Source organism: Eleutherodactylus coqui, chromosome 7 (genome assembly GCF_035609145.1).
Source record: "Eleutherodactylus coqui strain aEleCoq1 chromosome 7, aEleCoq1.hap1, whole genome shotgun sequence".
Classification (NCBI taxonomy): domain Eukaryota; kingdom Metazoa; phylum Chordata; class Amphibia; order Anura; family Eleutherodactylidae; genus Eleutherodactylus; species Eleutherodactylus coqui.
The window spans coordinates 20,234,568-20,257,844 of NC_089843.1; the positions used below are offsets into that span (position 1 = coordinate 20,234,568).

At 48.0% G+C, this 23,277-nt stretch overlaps 1 protein-coding gene across 2 annotated transcripts in view; it reads right to left on the reverse strand.

Annotated features, from left to right (window-relative positions):
• Positions 1–23,277, reverse strand: part of LOC136572382 (probable carboxypeptidase X1) — a 108,733-nt gene that overhangs the window by 65,761 nt on the left and 19,695 nt on the right. For both annotated transcript variants that reach the window (XM_066572908.1, XM_066572907.1), the window contains one exon: positions 1,403–1,512. In XM_066572908.1, the coding sequence (XP_066429005.1) occupies positions 1,403–1,512 (110 nt within the window). The remainder of the gene's footprint in view (positions 1–1,402; positions 1,513–23,277) is intronic.

Below are 23,277 nucleotides of genomic sequence, written 5' to 3' on the forward strand. Positions count from 1 at the left end.
CAGGAGCAGTACAGGATAAGTAATGTATGTACACAGTGACTCCACCAGCAGAACAGTGAGTGCAGCTCTGGAGTATAATACAGGATGTAGCTCAGGAGCAGTACAGGATAAGTAATGTATGTACACAGTGACTCCACCAGCAGAATAGTGAGTGCAGCTCTGCAAGATAATACAGGATGTAACTCAGGATCAGTACACGATAAGTAATGTATGTACACAGTGACTCCACCAGCAGAATAGTGAGTGCAGCTCTGGAGTATAATACAGGATGTAACTCCGGATCAGTACAGGATAAGTAATGTATGTACACAGTGACTCCACCAGCAGAATAGTGAGTGCAGCTCTGGAGTATAATACAGGATGTGACTGAGGATCAGTACAGGATAAGTAATGTATGTACACAGTGACTCCACCAGCAGAACAGTGAGTGCAGCTCTGGAGTATAATACAGGATGTAACTCAGGAGCAGTACAGGATAAGTAATGTATGTACACAGTGACTCCACCAGCAGAACAGTGAGTGCAGCTCTGGAGTATAATACAGGATGTAACTCAGGAGCAGTACAGGATAAGTAATGTATGTACACAGTGACTCCACCAGCAGAATAGTGAGTGCAGCTCTGCAAGATAATACAGGATGTAACTCAGGATCAGTACACGATAAGTAATGTATGTACACAGTGACTCCACCAGCAGAATAGTGAGTGCAGCTCTGGAAGATAATACAGGATGTAACTCAGGATCAGTACACGATAAGTAATGTATGTACACAGTGACTCCACCAGCAGAATAGTGAGTGCAGCTCTGGAGGATAATACAATATGTAACACAGGATAAGTGATGTATGTACACAGTGACTTCGCTATTTCTGTAGACTATATCTATATACTGGTGATGCGATATGTGAGCAGTAGTATAGTCCAACTTATCACAGAAAATACCCATCCATGTTTTCAAGTCAGAGCTCGCCATCAGTGGGTGTAATTCTCTAGTAATAAATATAGAATCACTGATGATTTGGGCATAAAAGAGTAGAAAGAAATGGCTCAGACTTTCCTCTTCTTGAGAGCGGATTAGTTTATAATTATAACTATATTCCAAGCTGAAGAAACTGCCAGGAATGGAAAGAGATTCTCAAGGACGGAGTCACTTAAAGGGGCCTTGGTCTTCACCATTTATAGCTGAGTATAGTGGTATAAAAGGGGTTGTCGCTGTCTATACAGCCTATTAGGTCATATGAATGTCTGGCTGATAGTGGAGCAGAGCTGCAGGAAGCAGACGGACTAAGGAAGCCTCGGGACCACATGGTCACCCATTCATTCAGATTGTTACTTCATTATAGCACAGTCAGCATCAGCTCCCCCTAGTGGTCATAGCAGGAAATGTGTACATGTGCGACCCACCTGTATGTTCAGACGTCCTCGGTGGGAACCCAGCCCATAGCGTTTTATACTGGAAGCCCTCAGCTGGTGGTCAGACACCCTCAAAGACTCCAGTCCCAGCGGGGGGCACTCTGTCAATAACAACAAGTGCTAAACATTAAGAGAACATCATCTTAATCATCATTCAATCATATGAAGAACAGACAACCCAACTGTATACTGGATTATAGAAAAGTGTGTGAAAGGATTCTTCTTCCAATGCCGCCACCTCCTGATGCAGTAAACTGGTTCCTGGGGGTCTTCTTCCACCGGCATCCACTTCCTGCTGGTGTCTTGAGTTCTCGCTGCTTGAACCCCCACAATCAACTGGCATTGCTATATATTTCAATACAGCATGTCTGCTGCACCAGAATAAGCCACCTTCTGCCTAAAAGTGAGGGGTCCTAAGAAGTGACCCCTGCCCTGTTACCTTCACATGACCACTTTCTGCAAGCTCTCCAAAGGGTGAAATTGACTCCTCCAAACATCCAATGACATGTGACAATAGAGGAAATATGATGCCAGCTGCCATAACTAGTTGTGCAGTAGAATGTTTGTATTTGTAAGATTACTACAGGGGTGCACATACAGTGGTGCTTGAAAGTTTGTGAACCCTTCAGAATTTTCCTTATTTCTGCTTAGATTTGATCTAAAACTACATCAGATTTTCACCAAGTCCTAAAAGTAGATAAACAGAACTAAATCAAACAAGTCTGACCTTCACAACACGTTGTACAATGGCACGAACAGAGGAGAATTCTGATTGCTCTCCGGGCTGGAAAAGGTTGCAAAACCATCTCTAAAAAGTTTGGATTCCACAGTTAGACAGATTGTGTACAAATGGAGGAAATTCAAGACCATTATTACCCTCGCCAGGTCGGCTAATGAAGATCACACCAAGAGAAAGGCATATAATAGTCCACAAGGTCACAAAGGAAGCCAAGGTATCCTCTAAGCAAATTAACTGATGTTAATGTTCACGAGTCCATCATCAGGAGGACACTGAACCACAATAGTCCCCATCAGGAGGAGACTGAACCACAATAGTCCCCATCAGGAGGAGACTGAACCACAATAGTCCCCATCAGGAGGAGACTGAACCACAATAGTCCCCATCAGGAGGAGACTGAACCACAATAGTCCCCATCAGGAGGACACTGAACCACAATAGTCCCCATCAGGAGGACACTGAACCACAATAGTCCCCATCAGGAGGACACTGAACCACAATAGTCCCCATCAGGAGGACACTGAACCACAATAGTGTGCATGGCAGGTTCGCAAGGAAAAAGCAGCTGCTCTCCACAAACAACACCACTGCCCATCTGCAGTTTACTAAAGATCACCTGGACAAGCCAAAAGGCTATTAGAACAGTGTTTTGTAGACGGTTAAGACCATTAAGCTTTTTGACCTAAATGAGAAGTGTTCTATTCTAAACCCATAGAAATATGGTGGAAGGACCAGGACTGAGCAGTTCATGAGGAAACCCATCAGCATAATGGAGCTGAAGCTGTTTTCTCTGGAGGAATGGGCTACAATTTCTCTCAGTCAAGGTGCAAAACTAATCAACTATTATTGGAAACATTTAGATGCAGTTATTATTGCACAAGGGGGTCACACCAGATACCAGAACATAAAGGTTCACATATTTTTCCACCAACTTTTATGCAGCACTATAGTGTAAATGCATCTGTACAGGGATCCAACAGTCAAAGGGGCCCACCACCATCTACAATTTCTTCTACTGTCTACTATATCCTAGAGCTATCACTCTAGGATGCGCAAGGGGCTCACACAATGCTCTTGCCTAGGGGTTCATCTTTGGATGTTCATTGTTAGACTACTTGGCTTACAATAACATTGTTTCTAGTGTAAATCATTGTGAAAGGTAAATCAGACTTGCCGAGGTCATAGTCAGAGTACAATTGGTTGTGTCAAACACCTTGATCTTGACTCAGCATCATCTTGCCTCTAGTGACCATGGATTTGATGATCTCCAGTGACTTATACAGGAAGTCTCCACTCATGTTCATAGCAAACCCTACCTAATCATCAATTCATATGCAAATCAAGCTCCTATTGCACATTGATGGCCATTCTTTCCCGTACATTGTGTAATGTCATCTGTATGTGAGAGCTCCAGGGGACAAATGGGCTCCATATGATGTTTGTGAAATGTACTAGACTCTACAAGTTACTCATGGCAGATGAGCTGCCGGAGGTCATCTTCATGGGTAAACACGTGAGTAAGTAGAATAGTGGAAGACAATAAACACAAGACTCTGAGATGTCTTTCTTCACACTGTGGGTTTTTGGCTGTTGTTGTGTAATGTGGGGACCACAAGATTTCACTCATCACAAGCAAATCAGGGCCTCATGTTCCAACATCCAGTGTCAAGTATGTGAAGATTTCACGTACCCTTCCATAGCAGCTTGTAAGTACAGCCCTCCACTTGTTCATATGAACAAAATATGTGTTCTAAAGGTGATTTACTATGACAGACTGTTGGGAACTCCACCTATCTTTGAAATGAGTAACCAGAGGTATAACTTGAAGCTCCAACTGGGCCCCACTGCAAAACTGTAACAAGGCCTCACCTTCTACATGTTATTTATAATACTGGGGTCTTCTCATATGGCAGGGAAGCTTTTGTGGCCCCTCATGCACCAGGGAGATGTGACTGACTGCCTAGCTATGTCCATGCCAACATTTCTGTGCTCTCTATATAGTTGATTTGCCATAAATGTCCGGTTGAGGAAATCCCATTAGCATCATCCTACCCCAAAGATAAAATATATACAAATAGAAAAGAGAAGATTGAGCAGCCAAGTAAGTGACCAGTGAGCACCGGAGAATGGGATACCAACCTATTGAGCACAAGGAACTGAGCACTAAACCAGGAGACACCATGAACTGGGGCACTAGAGTATTGGACTCTAATAATTGGAGTAATAGATTACCAGTGATTGAGCTACTCAACTAGGGGGCACCAAGCATTGTGGAGTTATGCCCCTGGACACTAAAGACAAAACTGACAAGTATTAACTGCTAAGTATCAAGTAACAGATGAACTTAACAAATGAACACCAAGGACTGATCAACTAAACTACTAGACACCAGAAACTAAGCTACTAGACAGTGGCACGGATGAACTAAACCATTGGACGTTAGGGAGAAAGAACACTCTTGGACACCAGGAACTGAGAAACCATATCATTAGACTTCAGAGTCTGAGGAAATATACCAATGGACATCAGGGACTGAGGAGACAAACAACCGGACAGCAGTGAGTGAGAAAATACATCACTGAACACCAGGGATTGAGGAACTATACCACTGGAGACCAGGGACTGAGAAACTATACCACTGGACACCAGGGACTGAGAAACTATACCACTGGACACCAGGGACTGAGAAACTATACCACTGGACACCAGGGACTGAGAAACTATACCACTGGACACCAGGGACTGAGAAACTATACCACTGGACACCAGGGACTGAGAAACTATACCACTGGACACCAGGGACTGAGAAACTATACCACTGGACACCAGGGACTGAGAAACTATACCACTGGACACCAGGGAGTGAGGAACTAAACCACTGGACACAAGGGACTGAGGAGCTACATCACTGGAAACTAAGGAGTGAGAAACTATACCACTGGACACCAGGGAGTGAGGAACTAAACCACTGGATGCCAGAGAGTAAGAAAATATACTACTGAGCACTAGGGACTGAGGAACTAAACTATCTATCTAAATTAAACTACTAGACACCAAAAAACACTAGACACCAGGAACAGATAAACTAAACCACTGAACATCAGGAAGTGAGGAACTAAATCACTATACACCAGGAATAGAAGAATTAAACCATTTCATACCAGGTATTGTGGAACTAAAGTACTGAACATCAAGGAACAGAGGAACTAGACCACTGGACACCAGGGATAGATCAACTAAACCACTGGGCACCAGGGACTGAGGAACTAAACCACTAGACCCTAGGGACTGAGGAACTAAACCACTGCACACCAGGGACTAAGAAACTAAACCACTGCACACCAGGGACTAAGAAACTAAACCACTGCACACTAGGGACTAAGGAACAAAACCACTGCACACCAGGGACTAAGAAACTAAACCACTGCACACCAGGGACTAAGAAACTAAACCACTGCACACCAGGGACTAAGAAACTAAACCACTGCACACCAGGGACTAAGAAACTAAACCACTGCACACCAGGGACTAAGGAACTAAACCACTGGACACCAAGGACTAAGGAACTAAACCACTGCACACCAGGGACTAAGGAACTAAACCACTGCACACCAGGGACTAAGAAACTAAACCACTGCACACCAGGGACTAAGAAACGAAACCACTGCACACCAGGGACTAAGGAACTAAACCACTGCACACCAGGGACTAAGAAACTAAACCACTGCACACCAGGGACTAAGAAACTAAACCACTGCACACCAGGGACTGAGAAACTAAACCACTGCACACCAGGGACTGAGAAACTAAACCACTGCACACCAGGGACTGAGAAACTAAACCACTGCACACCAGGGACTGAGAAACTATACCACTGGACACCAGGGACTGAGAAACTATACCACTGGACACCAGGGACTGAGAAACTATACCACTGGACACCAGGGACTGAGAAACTATACCACTGGACACCAGGGACTGAGAAGCTATACCACTGGACACCAGGGACTGAGAAGCTATACCACTGGACACCAGGGACTGAGAAACTATACCACTGGACACCAGGGACTGAGAAACTATACCACTGGACACCAGGGACTGAGAAACTATACCACTGGACACCAGGGACTGAGAAACTATACCACTGGACACCAGGGACTGAGAAACTATACCACTGGACACCAGGGACTGAGAAACTATACCACTGGACACCAGGGACTGAGAAACTATACCACTGGACACCAGGGACTGAGAAACTATACCACTGGACACCAGGGAATGAGAAACTATACCACTGGACACCAGGGAGTGAGGAACTAAACCACTGGACACAAGGGACTGAGGAGCTACATCACTGGAAACTAAGGAGTGAGAAACTATACCACTGGACACCAGGGAGTGAGGAACTAAACCACTGGATGCCAGAGAGTAAGAAAATATACTACTGAGCACTAGGGACTGAGGAACTAAACTATCTATCTAAATTAAACTACTAGACACCAAAAAACACTAGACACCAGGAACAGATAAACTAAACCACTGAACATCAGGAAGTGAGGAACTAAATCACTATACACCAGGAATAGAAGAATTAAACCATTTCATACCAGGTATTGTGGAACTAAAGTACTGAACATCAAGGAACAGAGGAACTAGACCACTGGACACCAGGGATAGATCAACTAAACCACTGGGCACCAGGGACTGAGGAACTAAACCACTAGACCCTAGGGACTGAGGAACTAAACCACTGCACACCAGGGACTAAGAAACTAAACCACTGCACACCAGGGACTAAGAAACTAAACCACTGCACACCAGGGACTAAGGAACTAAACCACTGCACACCAGGGACTAAGAAACTAAACCACTGCACACCAGGGACTAAGAAACTAAACCACTGCACACCAGGGACTAAGAAACTAAACCACTGCACACCAGGGACTAAGAAACTAAACCACTGCACACCAGGGACTAAGGAACTAAACCACTGGACACCAAGGACTAAGGAACTAAACCACTGCACACCAGGGACTAAGGAACTAAACCACTGCACACCAGGGACTAAGAAACTAAACCACTGCACACCAGGGACTAAGAAACGAAACCACTGCACACCAGGGACTAAGGAACTAAACCACTGCACACCAGGGACTAAGAAACTAAACCACTGCACACCAGGGACTAAGAAACTAAACCACTGCACACCAGGGACTAAGAAACTAAACCACTGCACACCAGGGACTAAGAAACTAAACCACTGCACACCAGGGACTAAGGAACTAAACCACTGGACACCAAGGACTAAGGAACTAAACCACTGCACACCAGGGACTAAGGAACTAAACCACTGCACACCAGGGACTAAGAAACTAAACCACTGCACACCAGGGACTAAGAAACTAAACCACTGCACACCAGGGACTAAGAAACTAAACCACTGCACACCAGGGACTAAGAAACTAAACCACTGCACACCAGGGACTAAGAAACTAAACCACTGCACACCAGGGACTAAGAAACTAAACCACTGCACACCAGGGACTAAGAAACTAAACCACTGCACACCAGGGACTAAGAAACTAAACCACTGCACACCAGGGACTAAGAAACTAAACCACTGCACACCAAGGACTAAGGAACTAAACCACTGGACACCAAGGACTAAGGAACTAAACCACTGGACACCAAGGACTAAGGAACTAAACCACTGAACTAAATCGGGGACTAGAATAATAAATCACAAGACATCAAAGACTAGGACACTATTGCACTGAAGATAAAGGACTGTAAATTAAAGCTTTTGAACAAGAAAGACTAGTACCTTAATACCGGTCAGCAATGTTGCATGGCTTTGTGGGTTCTAGTTTGAACCGGGACAATATCTGTATGGGCTTTGCATGTTCTCCCCATATATTTTATGTGGATACTACATAATATGTTGATGCCACATTAGTAATGGGCAACCATAAGAGGCGCAGTGCCCGCTTTGTCCTTTTAATATGCACTCTTCCACATAAGAAAAAGCAGCTGAATGAGGAATCAGTCTGAGATTTTTCTACATTTTTGAAGCTCGGGGCCGGATCGGGCCCTGCAGGGGCCCATGAGAGTAGGCCCTGCATGACAGGGTTGTTAGGGAATGGAGCGGGTAGGATAGGGTTAATAAATAATAAAAGTAAGTTTGGGAAAGGAAGGGGGGGGAAGGACATAGGAGAGTGGGCTATTTATATTTAATTTAATTGGTTAAGGGTTAAGTAAGGGGAGGGGTTAAAAGTACTCATAAAAAGGGTAGTTTGGGCGGGAGCGCTATTTTAAAATCTGGTATTAGCTGTGTGACATACCAGAGTGATATCAGAGTAAGAAAGCAGGGAGACTTACTATGGCTTCGGTTGAGGAAGTGTTAGAGCAGCTGAGGGCAGCAGCGGAGCGCCACCCGGCAGGGTGGCTACAGCAGGAGGTAGCCGGCATGCTGAGCGTTTCAGCGGCAACATCGGGTCCAGCGGCAGAGGCAGGAGCAGCGGCGACGTCTGAGATGAGTGGGAGAGCGCGGCGCGCGCGCAGGACCCGTCCTCCGACAAGGCTCATAGCGGAGGAGAAGGAGCCACTACCCAGGCGCAGGTACAGGAGCCCCTCTGGGGACCCTTTGGCCGGTCGTCCTGCTCCCAGAGCAAAGGGAGCCAGTGATAGACCGGTCAGGAGGAATCCGGCAAGCCGGCCTGGGTTAACGGCTTCTCGCAGGTCCCGCTCTCCTCGGGGGGCGGGGCTAGCGGAGCCTGTAATGAGAGCCACAGGAGAAGCAACGGCTGGTGCCTTGGATGATGCACCGGTCCGGGTGCCAGCCAGGCAGCGTGAGGCGCGCGAGGGGCCATCTGAGGGAGGATCTAGAGGCAGGACGGTCGGCTCAAGGAGAGCAGGGCCGGGTATGGAAGATGACCAGCAACATGAAAATCTGCCCAGGGCAACGGTGCGTTCGGCTGAGCGCACCAGTGAGAGGAGTTTGTCAGGCGACAGTGCAGCTGCAGGACCATCAAGGGGCTTTATCAGGTCGGCCGTTATGGTGCCGACACAGCACGAGCATCCGGGTGGCTCGGGTCGCGTTGAGGACTCCATGGCGTACAGGAGGACGGAGATTCTACAGGATCCGCGCAGTACGGCTGGTGGGGACACAGCGCCCATGCGGCCTGGTGAGCAAATGTTATCATATTTGTCTTTATCGCTAGATAGAAATGCTATGCAGGATAGTAATATATTGCATGATAGGAATGTTATGCAGGATAGTGATGTATTGCATGATAGGAATGTTATGCAGGATAGTGATGTATTGCATGATAGGAATGTTATGCAGGATAGTGATATATTGCATGATAGAAATGTAATGCTAGATGCAGTGCGGGGTAGAAGTGTTATGCATTGTAGAAATGTGATGCAAGATAGCAATACAATGCAAGAGAGTGATATAATCCATGCTGGCGGTAATGTGGGGGTTGGGGGAGTAGGTGATAGAGAAAGGGGGGGGGGCAACAGTGAGGCTGATCTAAGTCAGTTATTGGGTAATGTGCGGGAAATCTTGGTAAGGTGTGAAAGGGGGTTAGCGTCAAGGGGCCTGAGTGGTCCGTCGCCTGTGGCGGCTTGGCTAGCAAGGGGGGGGGCCGGTTCGGCAAATGATGCAGGGACATTAATGCATAGTCAGCCGGTCAGTACAGCATCGGCAACGTCAGGGGTAACAGTCGCCGTTCAGACAGAGAAGGACGGGAATGCAGTGCGGCTTGATGACAAGGCTAAGGGAGAGGTGTATGTGTGCTTTGAGGGTCCTTTGGGGGCACACCTGAAAAAAGAGATCAAAGAAAAGATCTGGCGGGACGAGTACGTGGAGATATTCTCTCTACTCCCGTTGGAAAAATTTAATCTAGAAAAGGGAAAAAGGACGGAATACAAGAAGGAGGAAGAAGAAAAGAGGCGGTGGCGATTGATCCCGCAAACTTTTCAGAATTGGTTACAGGCGTTTGCAATATTGGCGAGCGTTATTGGCGAAAAGAATCCAGAGAATTGTTCAGGTTTATTCTGTTACCTGGACGCGATTGGAGAGGCGTACCGTACATACGGGGGGCAAACTTGGCTCCGTTATGACGAACAATTTCGTCAGCGGAAGGCGGTTAGGCCCAGCATCCGATGGGACCATAAGGACATCGGTCTATGGCTTAGAGTGATGGCCCCGGCTAGACACGGGCATCCCTTTCAGGGAGGAGCCGGCACAGCCGGCACAAGTGGGGTTTCTGGGAGCGGACAACAGGGGGGACAAGCAGGAGGTAAAAAGCCAGGAGTTTGCTGGCAATTTAATGAGGGAAAATGTAAATTTGGAGCGACATGCAAGTTCAAGCACGTCTGCTCAGTTTGTGAAGGCGCATCTCACGGCGCCTCTCGCTGCTTCAGAAAGGATAAGGGAAAAGGGGGGGGAAGCAATTGGAAAAGGGATGACACCGGTGAATCTTCAAAGGATGGTCCACTATCTAAATAGATACCCGGATAAAGAAAAGGGGTTATTTTTGTTTGAAGGTTTTGAACAGGGTTTTAGGATACCGCAACCAAGGCATCAAGTTCCGTTTTCGTTGAAAAACTTGAAGTCGGCGGCGGAGCATAGGGAGGTTGTGCATGAAAAATTGTTTAAGGAGGTTAGTTTAGGTAGAATGGCGGGCCCATTTGAGACCCCACCTTGGGAGGATTTTGTGGTGTCACCGCTAGGGGTGGTCCCTAAAAAAGAGCCGAACAAATTTCGGCTCATTCATCACTTGTCGTACCCAAAAGGGGCATCAGTAAATGATGGGATCGACCCAGAACTCTGTTCGGTGGTATACACATCGTTTGATGCAGCCGTAAAATGGGTACGCAAGTATGGGATGGGGGCGACGCTAGCGAAAACTGATATTGAATCAGCATTTCGTTTGTTGCCGGTGCACCCAGACAGTTGTCGTTTGCTGGGTTGTTATTGGGAGGGGATGTTTTTTGTGGACAGATGTCTACCAATGGGGTGTTCAGTTTCATGCGCTTACTTTGAAGCGTTCAGTTCTTTTTTGGAGTGGGTGATTTGTGACGTGGCAGGGATTCAGTCTGTCATCCATTACTTAGATGACTTCTTGTGTATAGGGCCGGCAAATAATGATATTTGCAAGAACCTTCTGGACACGGTGCAATGGGTCGCATGTCATTTCGGTGTGCCATTGGCTCCGGAAAAAACGGAAGGCCCTACAACATGTTTGAGTTTTCTAGGAATTGTAATTGACACTGTGGCCATGGAGTGTCGTTTGCCGCCAGAGAAGTTGTCTTCTTTGGAGCACGATCTACTTAAGGTACAGTCAAGCAGAAAAGTGACGCTTCAAGATCTGCAATCCTTATTAGGGAAACTAAATTTTGCCTGCAGGATTATGCCCATGGGGCGAGTCTTTAGTAGAAAAATGGCTAGGGCAACGGCGGGAGTTAAATCTCCTCACCATTTCATTAGGGTCACAAAGGAAATGAAAGCTGACTTATCAGTTTGGCTGTCATTCCTTGGAAAATATAATGGGCGGTCAATTATGATGGAAAAAGGGGTTGATAATGTGGATTGGGAACTGTTCACTGATGCCGCAGGGGGCACAGGTTTTGGTGCAATCTTTAGAAAACAATGGTGTGCGGCGGCATGGCCAAAGGAATGGGTGGAAGCAGGTTTGGTTAAAAATCTGGTGGTGTTAGAGTTATTCCCCATTGTCGTGGCAGTGGCAATTTGGGGAGATTGGTTTCGTAATAAAAAAGTTAGGTTTTGTTGTGACAATCTAGGGGTTGTGCAAGCTATCAACGCACTAAGTGCGCACTCGCCCCCAGTGGTGGACTTGTTACGGCATTTGGTTTTGTTGTGTTTGTCACTTAACACATGGATAATTGCTGTGCATGTTCCGGGGATTGAGAACGCCATTGCTGACTCAATTTCTCGCTTTCAGTGGGAGCGTTTTCGAACATTGGTGCCGGATGCGGAGGAGGAAGGAATTCGATGCCCTCAAGAACTTTGGAGTCTGGTAGACGTGCAGCGGAGCACCTTATAAGACGATCTTTAGCTGAGAATACGCGGAAAGCGTATGATTCGGCATGGAAGGAGTGGGAACGTTGGGTGGGAATTTTGGGGGAAGTCCATAGTGATGAAGATAGGACAGGGGCGTTGTTATGGTTATTGAGTGAGGCGTCTAGTAGCGGTTGGTCAGTGGCTAAGGTGGATCGCATTATGGCGGCCATAGCGTTTAATTTTAAATTGCAAGGTTGGAGGGATGTTACTAAAGAGTTTATAGTACGGCAAGCTTTAAAAGGTTTTAGAAAAGGAAAACGGGGAAAAGATGGTAGACGGCCGATATCTTTTGCCGTTTTGGAGAATTTGGGGAAGGCATTGGAGGTGGTTTGTCACAACTCATTTGAATCAAGTTTGTTTAAGGCGGCGTTCTCCTTAGCCTTTTTCGGGGCTTTTCGTATCAGTGAGTTGGTATCACCCAGCACGAAAATGGGGGGCGGTCTGCTGTGCACAGATGTTACGTTATTGAGGGACCAGTTGGAAATTTGGTTGAGAAGCTCCAAGACCGACCAATTAGGAAAAGGGAAAAAGATTGTCCTGGGGTCAGTACCTGGGGCACGTATGTGTCCGGTGGGGTGTGTGAAGAATCTGATGGAAGTTTTGGTAATAAAGGATGGTCCGTTATTGCAGCATAGGAATGGCCTTTACCTATCAAAGTTTCAATTTAGTGCAGTGTTGAAAAAGGCGCTGGAGCAGTTAGGCCTTGAAAGAGTGGGTTATTCGTCCCATTCTTTTAGGATTGGTGCGGCTACAGAGGCTGCAGAATGGGGTTTGAGCCCGTCAGTGGTGCAAAAAATTGGGAGATGGGAATCAAAAAGATACCAAATCTATATTAGACCTGAGGGTTGGTTTAATGATAGAGGATGAGACACACACACACAAAAAAAAAAAAAAAAAAAAAAAAAACAGTTTTGGGGTATGTATACACATTTGAACGGATATTTGATTATTGGATTCTTTGTGTTTGGTTTTGTCTTGACAGGTCAAGATCCAGCGCTGGTTTGGATCGTCGGCCACTCTTTTGTGTTCTGGGCAGCTGATCGAGCTAAGCTGAGACCAGAAGGCCGTCAGCTTGGGTTTTCAAGGGATGACGCGATTATCCGCTGGATTGGTATGAGGGGTATGATGTGGGGCAGGGTGCTTCCGGAGGTAAAAGGGTTTGTGGAGCTAGACAAGGCACCGGACATCTTAGTGCTGCATGCCGGTGGCAATGACCTGGGTGGAAGACCTGCGAGGGAGATACGGAGGGATATACAGCATGACTTCTTGCGCATGCGAAGGTTATTCCCGGACATGATCATAGTTTGGTCGGAGATCTTGCCTAGGAAAACGTGGCGGATGGCGAGATCAGTAGAAAAGATAAACAAAGCTCGCATTAAAATTAATAGGCACATTTCGAATTTTGTCGTTCGGAATGGAGGGGTAAAGATTCGCCACCATGATCTTGAAGGGGGTTATGGGGGTTACTGGAGGAGTGACGGGGTACACCTCAACGAGGTTGGTACCGATATGTGGACACTGGCGATCCAAGAGGGGATAGAGAGGGCTCTGCGATTGTGGGGGCTGCGCAGACTTAGGGAGTAAGTTCTGCTGGCTGTGGCGGACGGGGGGAGGGGTCCTTGGAGGCTGAGTTGGTATGTTGGGTGAAAGGAAGTATTGGTGGGGACGGCCTCACCGGTATTATCACCCTGGTGTTATGGTGTTGGGGCTGGTGTGTGGGAGAAGGCCAGGGAAGGGATCCCGGGTGGCCTTAAGGTATTTTTGTTCTTCTAGCATCCCGGTGGAGGGGGGCTAGTGGTGTCTCCGAGGCGGGTGACGGCTGGAGGCAAGGTACGGGTTTATTTATTTATTTAACACCAGACCCCCTTTTGGGTAATTTTGGTATTTTTGGTTGCCTCCAGGGCCTCCCCTCGTATTAAAAGGTTAAAATAATTGTATGTGTTTTTTGTTTAATAAACTTGGCTGCTGTGGCCAAAAATTTCCAAAGAAATCGGTCTCAGTGGTTATTGTAGTTAAGTAAGGAAGAGAGTGTTTAATAATAGGGGAATGAGTCTAACATACCCGGGTCAAGCTCGGGGCCGGATCGGGCCCTGCAGGGGCCCATGAGAGTAGGCCCTGCATGACAGGGTTGTTAGGGAATGGAGCGGGTAGGATAGGGTTAATAAATAATAAAAGTAAGTTTGGGAAAGGAAGGGGGGGGAAGGACATAGGAGAGTGGGCTATTTATATTTAATTTAATTGGTTAAGGGTTAAGTAAGGGGAGGGGTTAAAAGTACTCATAAAAAGGGTAGTTTGGGCGGGAGCGCTATTTTAAAATCTGGTATTAGCTGTGTCCCACCCTCCCTCCCTTGATATGGTTTGTAGATTGAATTAATTACATTATTTAGCATTTTCAGGTACAACGATGAGGTGGCGCAAAATGATATGTATAACATGTCGTGGCAGCCGTGGGCGGACGGGGGGAGGGGTCCTTGGAGGCTGAGTTGGTATGTTGGGTGAAAGGAAGTATTGGTGGGGACGGCCTCACCGGTATTATCACCCTGGTGTTATGGTGTTGGGGCTGGTGTGTGGGAGAAGGCCAGGGAAGGGATCCCGGGTGGCCTTAAGGTATTTTTGTTCTTCTAGCATCCCGGTGGAGGGGGGCTAGTGGTGTCTCCGAGGCGGGTGACGGCTGGAGGCAAGGTACGGGTTTATTTATTTATTTAACACCAGACCCCCTTTTGGGTAATTTTGGTATTTTTGGTTGCCTCCAGGGCCTCCCCTCGTATTAAAAGGTTAAAATAATTGTATGTGTTTTTTGTTTAATAAACTTGGCTGCTGTGGCCAAAAATTTCCAAAGAAATCGGTCTCAGTGGTTATTGTAGTTAAGTAAGGAAGAGAGTGTTTAATAATAGGGGAATGAGTCTAACATACCCGGGTCATGTGTTCCCCTGGAGCTGTGAGTCATTATAACCAGCACATTCTTATCAGCTTATCACTTGTGGCCAAATCTGTGATAGCAAAACATCTGCTGATGAGCTCCAGAGGCTGGAGGGATGGACAGGATCCAGGACCCTGACCGGTCACATGTCAATTAAACGGGAAATTCATTGGAAAGCTTATGGGAACTCTTTAACCTCCCCACCCCCGCTCTCCGGACGCCATGTTGTTTGCAAACATTTCTACAAAGTACACTTTGCCTCCAGACTCCATGTCAGTAGATTTCTGTATATACTTCTATGTGGAAGCCATACAGAATACACATGTAGCACTGACACATTTATATCATGTTACACCCTGAAGTCCAAGAAGTTAGTAAGAAAACCTCTCTGATCCTGTAATGAGGTCGGTGGGACTTCAGGCTACAACATAAGATCTATTCTCCTTCCTAAGACTCATTGATAGTCAGATAAACACCAGCGTCTCCCTCCCTCGGCCTCACATCTGCTCCTCATTGATGGATTTGCTGACTTTGCCTTATTTCATGAACAATTTCCTAAGTATACAGATCTGTCCACATCCCCCAGCTACTGTCAGCTGCCCGCCGGAGCCAAGGATGCCCGCCTGTGCCACATACTGGGAGATCTGTGATGGGTCCTGCCAAATCTGATTAACCCTAAGAGCATGAAGGGACATATCTGTCCCATAGTTCTAAACTGCCCACAAAATAGATTGAGTCTTATGGTCCTGAAAGGGTTAAATACGATATAAATATCTATTTGTCAAAGTTACCCTCCTCCAGTGATGAGCAAGAGCAACCGTAGGGCATGTATAGGAACATAGGGTCAAAGGGAATAGTTTCATGGCATTGAGGAAATATATAGGATCATGGGGTCAGTGGGCATATAAAGAAGCATGTGGAATAGATAGGGATATAGGGTAATAGGGCATATGGAGAAGTATTTGGTCATAAGGTATAGATAGGATCATAGGACATATACAATGACTTGCCAAGAGTCACAGGACAGGCATTAATATCATATAGGACCCCGTTAACCTGACAAAATGCAGCAACTTGACGAAGCATCAATTCCACAAGTGGATGGATCCCGGAGGTGAATAGACCTCTCCACCACATCTCACAAATAAATCATAGAATCCTAGAATGGAAGAGTTAGAAGGGACCTCCGGGGTCATCGGGTCCAACCCCCTGCTCAGTGCACGATCCCTAAATCATCACAGACAGATGTCTGTCCAGCCTCTGTTTAGGCTCCCGTTGGGTGAAAATGCAGGCTGCACTCCAGTATGGAGCCACCACCAGCCTGCATACACCAGTATGAAACTAGCACCAACCTGCACACACCAGCATTGAGCCACCACCAGCCTGCACAGAATAGTACGGGGCCACAACCATCCTGCACAGAACAGTATGGGGCCACCACCAGCCTGCACACACCGGTATTGAGCCACCACCAGCCTGCACACACCGGTATGGAGGCACCACCAACCTGCACAAACAGTATGGGGCCACCACCAGCTTGCACAACAGCATGAAGCCACCACCAGCCTGCACACCCCGGTATGGAGCCACCACCAGCCTGCACACACCGTTATGGGGCCACCACCAGCCTGCACACACCGGTATGGAGCCACCACCAGCCTGCACACACCGGTATGGAGCCACCACCAGCCTGCACACACCGGTATGGGGCCACCACCAGCCTGCACACACCGGTATGGAGCCACCACCAGCCTGCACACACCGGTATGGAGCCACCACCAGCCTGCACACACCGGTATGGAGCCACCACCAGCCTGCACACACCGGTATGGAGCCACCACCAGCCTGCACACACCGGTATGGAGCCACCACCAGCCTGCACACACCGGTATGGAGCCACCACCAGCCTGCACACACCGGTATGGAGCCACCACCAGCCTGCACACACCGGTATGGAGCCACCACCAGCCTGCACACACCGGTATGGAGCCACCACCAGCCTGCACACACCGGTATGGAGCCACCACCAGCCTGCACACACCAGTATGGAGCCACCACCAGCCTGCACACACCGGTATGGAGCCACCACCAGCCTGCACACACCGGTATGGAGCCACCACCAGCCTGCACACACCGGTATGGAGCCACCACCAGCCTGCACACACCGGTATGAAGCCACCACCATCCTGCACACACCGCTATGGAGCCACCACCAGCCTGCACACACCGGTATGCAGCCACCACCAGCCTGCACACACCGGTATGCAGCCACCACCAGCCTGCACACCCCGATATGGAGCCACCACCAGCCTGCACACCCCGGTATGGAGCCACCACCAGCCTGCACACCCCGGTATGGGGCCACCACCAGCCTGCACACACCGGTATGGGGCCACCACCAGCTTGCACCCACCGGTATGGAGCCACCACCAGCCTGCACCCACCGGTATGGAGCCACCACCAGCCTGCACCCACCGGTATGGAGCCACCACCAGCCTGCACCCACCGGTATGGAGCCACCACCAGCCTGCACCCACCGGTATGGAGCCACCACCAGCCTGCACCCACCGGTATGGAGCCACCACCAGCCTGCACCCACCGGTATGGAGCCACCACCAGCCTGCACCCACCGGTATGGAGCCACCACCAGCCTGCACCCACCGGTATGGAGCCACCACCAGCCTGCACCCACCGGTATGGAGCCACCACCAGCCTGCACCCACCGGTATGGAGCCACCACCAGCCTGCACACACCGGTATGGAGCCACCACCAGCCTGCACACACCGGTATGGAGCCACCACCAGCCTGCACAGTACCTTGTTGATAACTGCAGTTCATAGCTTCATGGGTTCTGTGCCACACACGACCCGACCATCAGTCCAAAAGAATTGGTAACGTGACTTATCAGAACATGACACAAGTTGCCAGTTCTCTAGGGTCCAGTTAGTCACCTCCCAAGCCCAGGTGAGGCACTGTGTCTGGTGTTGTGGTAATAACAAGGGTCTCTTGTGGTCTTCTACTAAAAACAGTATTGGCCGTGATGATGGATAGGGCTACCGAAACTACCTACAGCTCAAGCTTTTTAGATGGCCATTTAAAAAAAACCCAAAAAAAACCAAACATTAAATTAGCTTTGAAATCTTTTTTTGCACTAAGTTTCTAAACTTTTTATTGTCGGAAGGCGTGTCAATGTAAATGGGCCGATTCCCAGCTGAGGATGTCTCCGAGTTGTGCGGATCTGTAATAGGGTACCTGTACACTTCTATGGGACCACAAGTACCTTATAAAGGCTACATGTACTAAATTAAATCCAACATTTTTTTATGTGGTCCAAGAAAAAGGGTGGTCATTGAGGGGTTAAGCACCTACTGGTATCATGTACCCAACATGGACCCTGGTAGTTCCCAGAAGGGCCCTGACATTACATGCACGTCTGGAGGCCTGGTGAGCACTTACTTGCTGGCATCACCCATTTTTGGGGGAGGTCACGTTTTTGCACCTGGCACTGTGCCCAAGAAGATTGGAGTAATGTTTGAGGGTATAACGACAAGTGGTTCAGGAGGTGTGAGAATACAGAGATGACAGGTTCTGTGTATGCCGGTTATACACTAAATAGTCACTGCACTTACTCAATAACGGGTTCGTCCACCTTTTTGGGTGATCACAGGTTTCTGACATCAGGGAACAGATTCCACAAGGTGGCGATCATCGTCTATACTCAACTTGCCCCATGCCCGCTGCAGCCGCTCCGTCAGTCGGGGCACATTTAGTGGAGAAGTGGGAGTAAATATCCCAGCCCTTTCCAGCATATGCTAAACATGTTCGATGGGGTTACAGTCCTATAAGTTTGGGGGCCAAGGCAGCGTGGAGAATGTGTTGTCACTGGACGTCTTTTCTGGGCCCAATGTGAGATGTTGGCGATGATGCGGAGTCATCAGACTCCACCTTGTCGGCTTCCGGCTATTAAATCCGTCAATGCGAGGTATGCTGCATGGTCATTGTGGGAATGTGTCTGATGCCCATGCCATCATACTGCTGGGTCAGTTGGTCCGCTGTGGTGCGCCATTGCTGAGATACCAGACGCTCGCCTCTAGGATCAGCCACACATGACCTGCCGGTGTGGGATCTTCTGTTGGACATCTGTCTGATTCTCTTGATGCCGCAGTTAAGCCAACAAGGGGGACTGTTTCAGAAATACCGACCCCACACCTCCGGGCACCAACAATCTGCCCGCGGTCAAAGCTGCCACATTTACCCATGACTGCCGAATGTTACCTCATGCTGCGCAGAGGAGAGGTCAGCGCATTATCTCAGGGCAGATCGTGACACGATGCCATGCGGTACCACCTTACTGATCCCATGACGCCACCCGTCAGCTGTTCCTAATGTCCGGATGGTTCAATGTAGTGTTGGAGAGCTTGGGTGTCCAGATGCTGCTGCAAGGGTTAACGTACAAGAAGTCAACCACCCAGCAGCTGCAGGAGACGAATACTGAAAGGTCTTGTAAGATCCTGCTGGAGAAACCATTAAGAAGGAATAACATTTACACTGGGGACTGAGGCAGAAGTGCCCCCCCCCCTCCCCCCATCTCTACCAGGACGCCGTTTACTCGTGTTACATGAGGTTTTTACTGGATGGTTTATTTACACGGACGGCCAATAACAATAATCAAAGAAACCGGAGCGCAAAAGCAGAAAGTAGGAGTTGAAACACAAGCTGAAAGACAACGGAAAAACAAAAGCCGCGATTATCGCAGATCGGCCGCACCAAATAGTTTCCAGAACACAAGGTGATGTTATATATAGGGGGCGTGAATGATGGCGTAATACAAACCGCTGCGTAACGCGAACCGCCGCTGCGTTTATAGATGGAGGGAAGTTCTTCAAACCGCATCACCCACATAGTGTAAATGCCACGGATTTACAAAAATTCACAAATCTCATCCACAAAGTGCGGAAAAAATCCATGTGAAATCCATTGTAGATTCGACATTTGGCGCAGATTTTAAATCCGCAGCGTGTCAGCTGCTTGCGGGGCATTTTTGCACAGATTTCACCCTTTAATATGTAGAAGTTGAACCTGCGGCATCAAGTCCTCAGCATTTCTGCAATGTAATTGGAGCCGCGGGCGGAGCTGTTTCTGGAGCTGCGCCTTCTGCGCAGATTCACTGAGGACTTTCCACTGCAGAAAATCTGCATTCGGCGGCCGGCAGACGAGTGCGACGTAATGGAGCGCTATCATGTCCTCTCACCAGCGTACCACGCTCCTTTGCTGTACCTCCATGCGGTGTCGGGGCTGTTCACTGTGCGGGAAGCCTCAAATCAATCCTGTGAAATGTCCTCTGAGGCGTTGCTCACCTGGAAGGGTTTTTTACATGGATTTCACACCAAGATCGGTGTTGGAATCACAGTTTCCATGGCATCCATATTTTGGAAGTGGACTTGAAATCTATTGCCACGTGTATTCTTGTGGTGGAGTTCATGCCAGAAGCCTGGCACATCAATTAGCCCTGTTGAATGGCGTAAATCTGTGGGCAGATCCGTGGTAACCGTGCGGATATCATTGAAACCTGCGGCAGATTATACCTGGACCTAATACTACTGCAGGGAAATATGGCCAATCGGGAAGGGGGCACATACTTTTCCATAGCACAGTACAACTATAGTGATCGTGGATGAGCCTCACACACATATAAGGGTCCTCTTAAGGTGACTACATTGTGACATATTGGAGAAATTTACTAACCCTGGCGAGCCCTGACATCGATAATCTGCGGCTTCAGATTCCAGGAACACATTGCACTGATTCATAAGCACATTCTTGTGGTTGGCCAATGTCTATAAGGCTTTACTCATTGCTTAGCCAGAGACAAAAGAACCAAAGAAACGTCTTGAGCTGAACGTTCTCCATCATCGAGGCAGTTCCCTATTATTCCATTGGTAGCAGTGGTCGAGGACCAGTCTCTGATTAGCCATGTAGACATCAGCTTGTCCTCATCTGGTCACTGATGGTGCAATGATAGGTCACATGGAAGTAAAGGTGGTCATAACCTTACGATGCCTTCCCCCCAGAGCATTCTTCCCGACTCCCCCATACACTTGTCCTCTCGCTAAGCTGAACAAGCATGTTCTTACAGTGGAGGTAAGGCAATAAGCCACAGTCATACTCTCATAGTAGTGGTTTATCTCTTGCGTGAACAAAGCATCCTTCTTTCCGCCATCATCTACTGGTGGAGAGAGTTGGGACATCCCCATATACATTAAATCATCCAGTCCTGATATCGGTGAGGTCGGTCAACCTAATTTATCTAAGGCATATGGCCACGTTAATTCCAGTCTTGTTTGTCCCTTCCATGTTGACATTATCTTTTATTCCACAAGGAGGTGTCTTTAAAGGGTTACGGATTATGAAATGGTCAAGTGGCCGGCATGATGGGAATGACAAAGCTCAGCTGAACTTTACCGTTTCAAAAACTCCCATAGAAGTTTATTGACATTACGCGAACAGCATAGCCAAGTTAAAGGGCTTTTCTGAGCAAAAACTACCGGTGACCAATCCTCAGGATAGATCATCAGTAGTTATTCACTGGGGACCTGCAGCCTGGGATCTCCAGCCATGACCTAATCATCCAGCTCGCTGTCAGTGAAGTCAATAGGAACTGAATTACACTCCCGGAACTTCCGCCTCTGACACCAGCTTCAGATGCCGAAGTGTAATAGAAGGCTTCAGCTCCCATTGATTTCAGTGGGAGTGAAGCCAGCTAGGACACTTCTGCTCCCTCCCTGATGACGACATGCAGCCCGCTGCACTGACAGCTGACCATGCAATTAGCTGATCACCAGGGATCCCAAGTGGTGAGTCCGCAACAATTATCTATTGATTACTAGAGATGAGCGAGCATACTCGTCTGAGCTTGATGCTCGTTCTAGTATTAGGGTGCTCGAGATGCTCGTTACTAGAGACGAGCACCACGTGGTACTCGTCTCAATTAAACAAGCACTGACCATTGAATTCAATGGAGCTGGCAATACAGCCGACTTCATTGAAAGCAATGGGCTGCCGGCGATCTCAGGATGAATTTTCGGGAAGGGCTTAAAAATATAAGCCCTTACCTGAAAATCATCCTAAAATGTGTAAAAAAAAAAAAAAAAAATGTCAGCATAAAGATCGTTCTCCTCTGCCAGAGCTATAACAGCTGTGGCAGAGAAAAACAATGTTAGCCCATTGAATTCAATGGAGCCGGCAATACAGCCGACTCCATTGAAAGCAATGGGCTGCCGGCCAGCGCGGGATGAATTGTCGGGAAGGGCTTAAATATATAAGCCCTTCCCTGCAATTCATCCAGAAATGTGTAAAAATAAAAAAAATATATACTCACCTTGTCCCGGCAGAACTATGTTAGCCCATTATATTCAATGGAGTCGGCAATACAGCCGGCTCCATTGAAAGCAATGGGCTGCCGGCAATCGCGGGATGAATTGTCGGGAAGGGCTTAAATATACAAGCCCTTCCCTGCAATTCATCCAGAAATGTGTAAAAATAAAAAAAAATATATATACTCTCCTGGTCCCGGCAGACGGAGTTCAGCGCGGCCGGCGGCAGTCCTCCTGAACTGCTCTGAACAGCTGTGAGTAGTATTCAGCAGCCGGGGATTTAAAATCCCCGCCTGCTGAATGAGCTGCCTCTGATTGGTCACAGCCTGACCAATCAGAGGCAGATCTCACTCACGCACCCATTCATGAATTCATGAATGGGTAAGTGACTGCTGTCTCTCATTGGCTCAGCACAGGGACCAATCAGGAGGACTGCCGCTGGCTGCGCTGAACTCCGTCTGCCGGGACAAGGGGAGTATATATTTTTTTATTTTTACACATTTCTGGATGAATTGCAGGGAAGGGCTTATATATTTAAGCCCTTCCCGACAATTCATCCCGCGATCGCGGCAGCCCATTGCTTTCAGTGGAACCTGCTGTATTGCCGGCTCCATTGAATTCAGTGGGCTAACATCGTTCTTCTCTGCCACAGCTGTTACAGCTGTGGCAGAGGAGAACGATCTTTATGCTGACAGTGCGGGGGGGGGGGGGGACCCTTGCTGCTATTGTGGCTTAATAGTGGG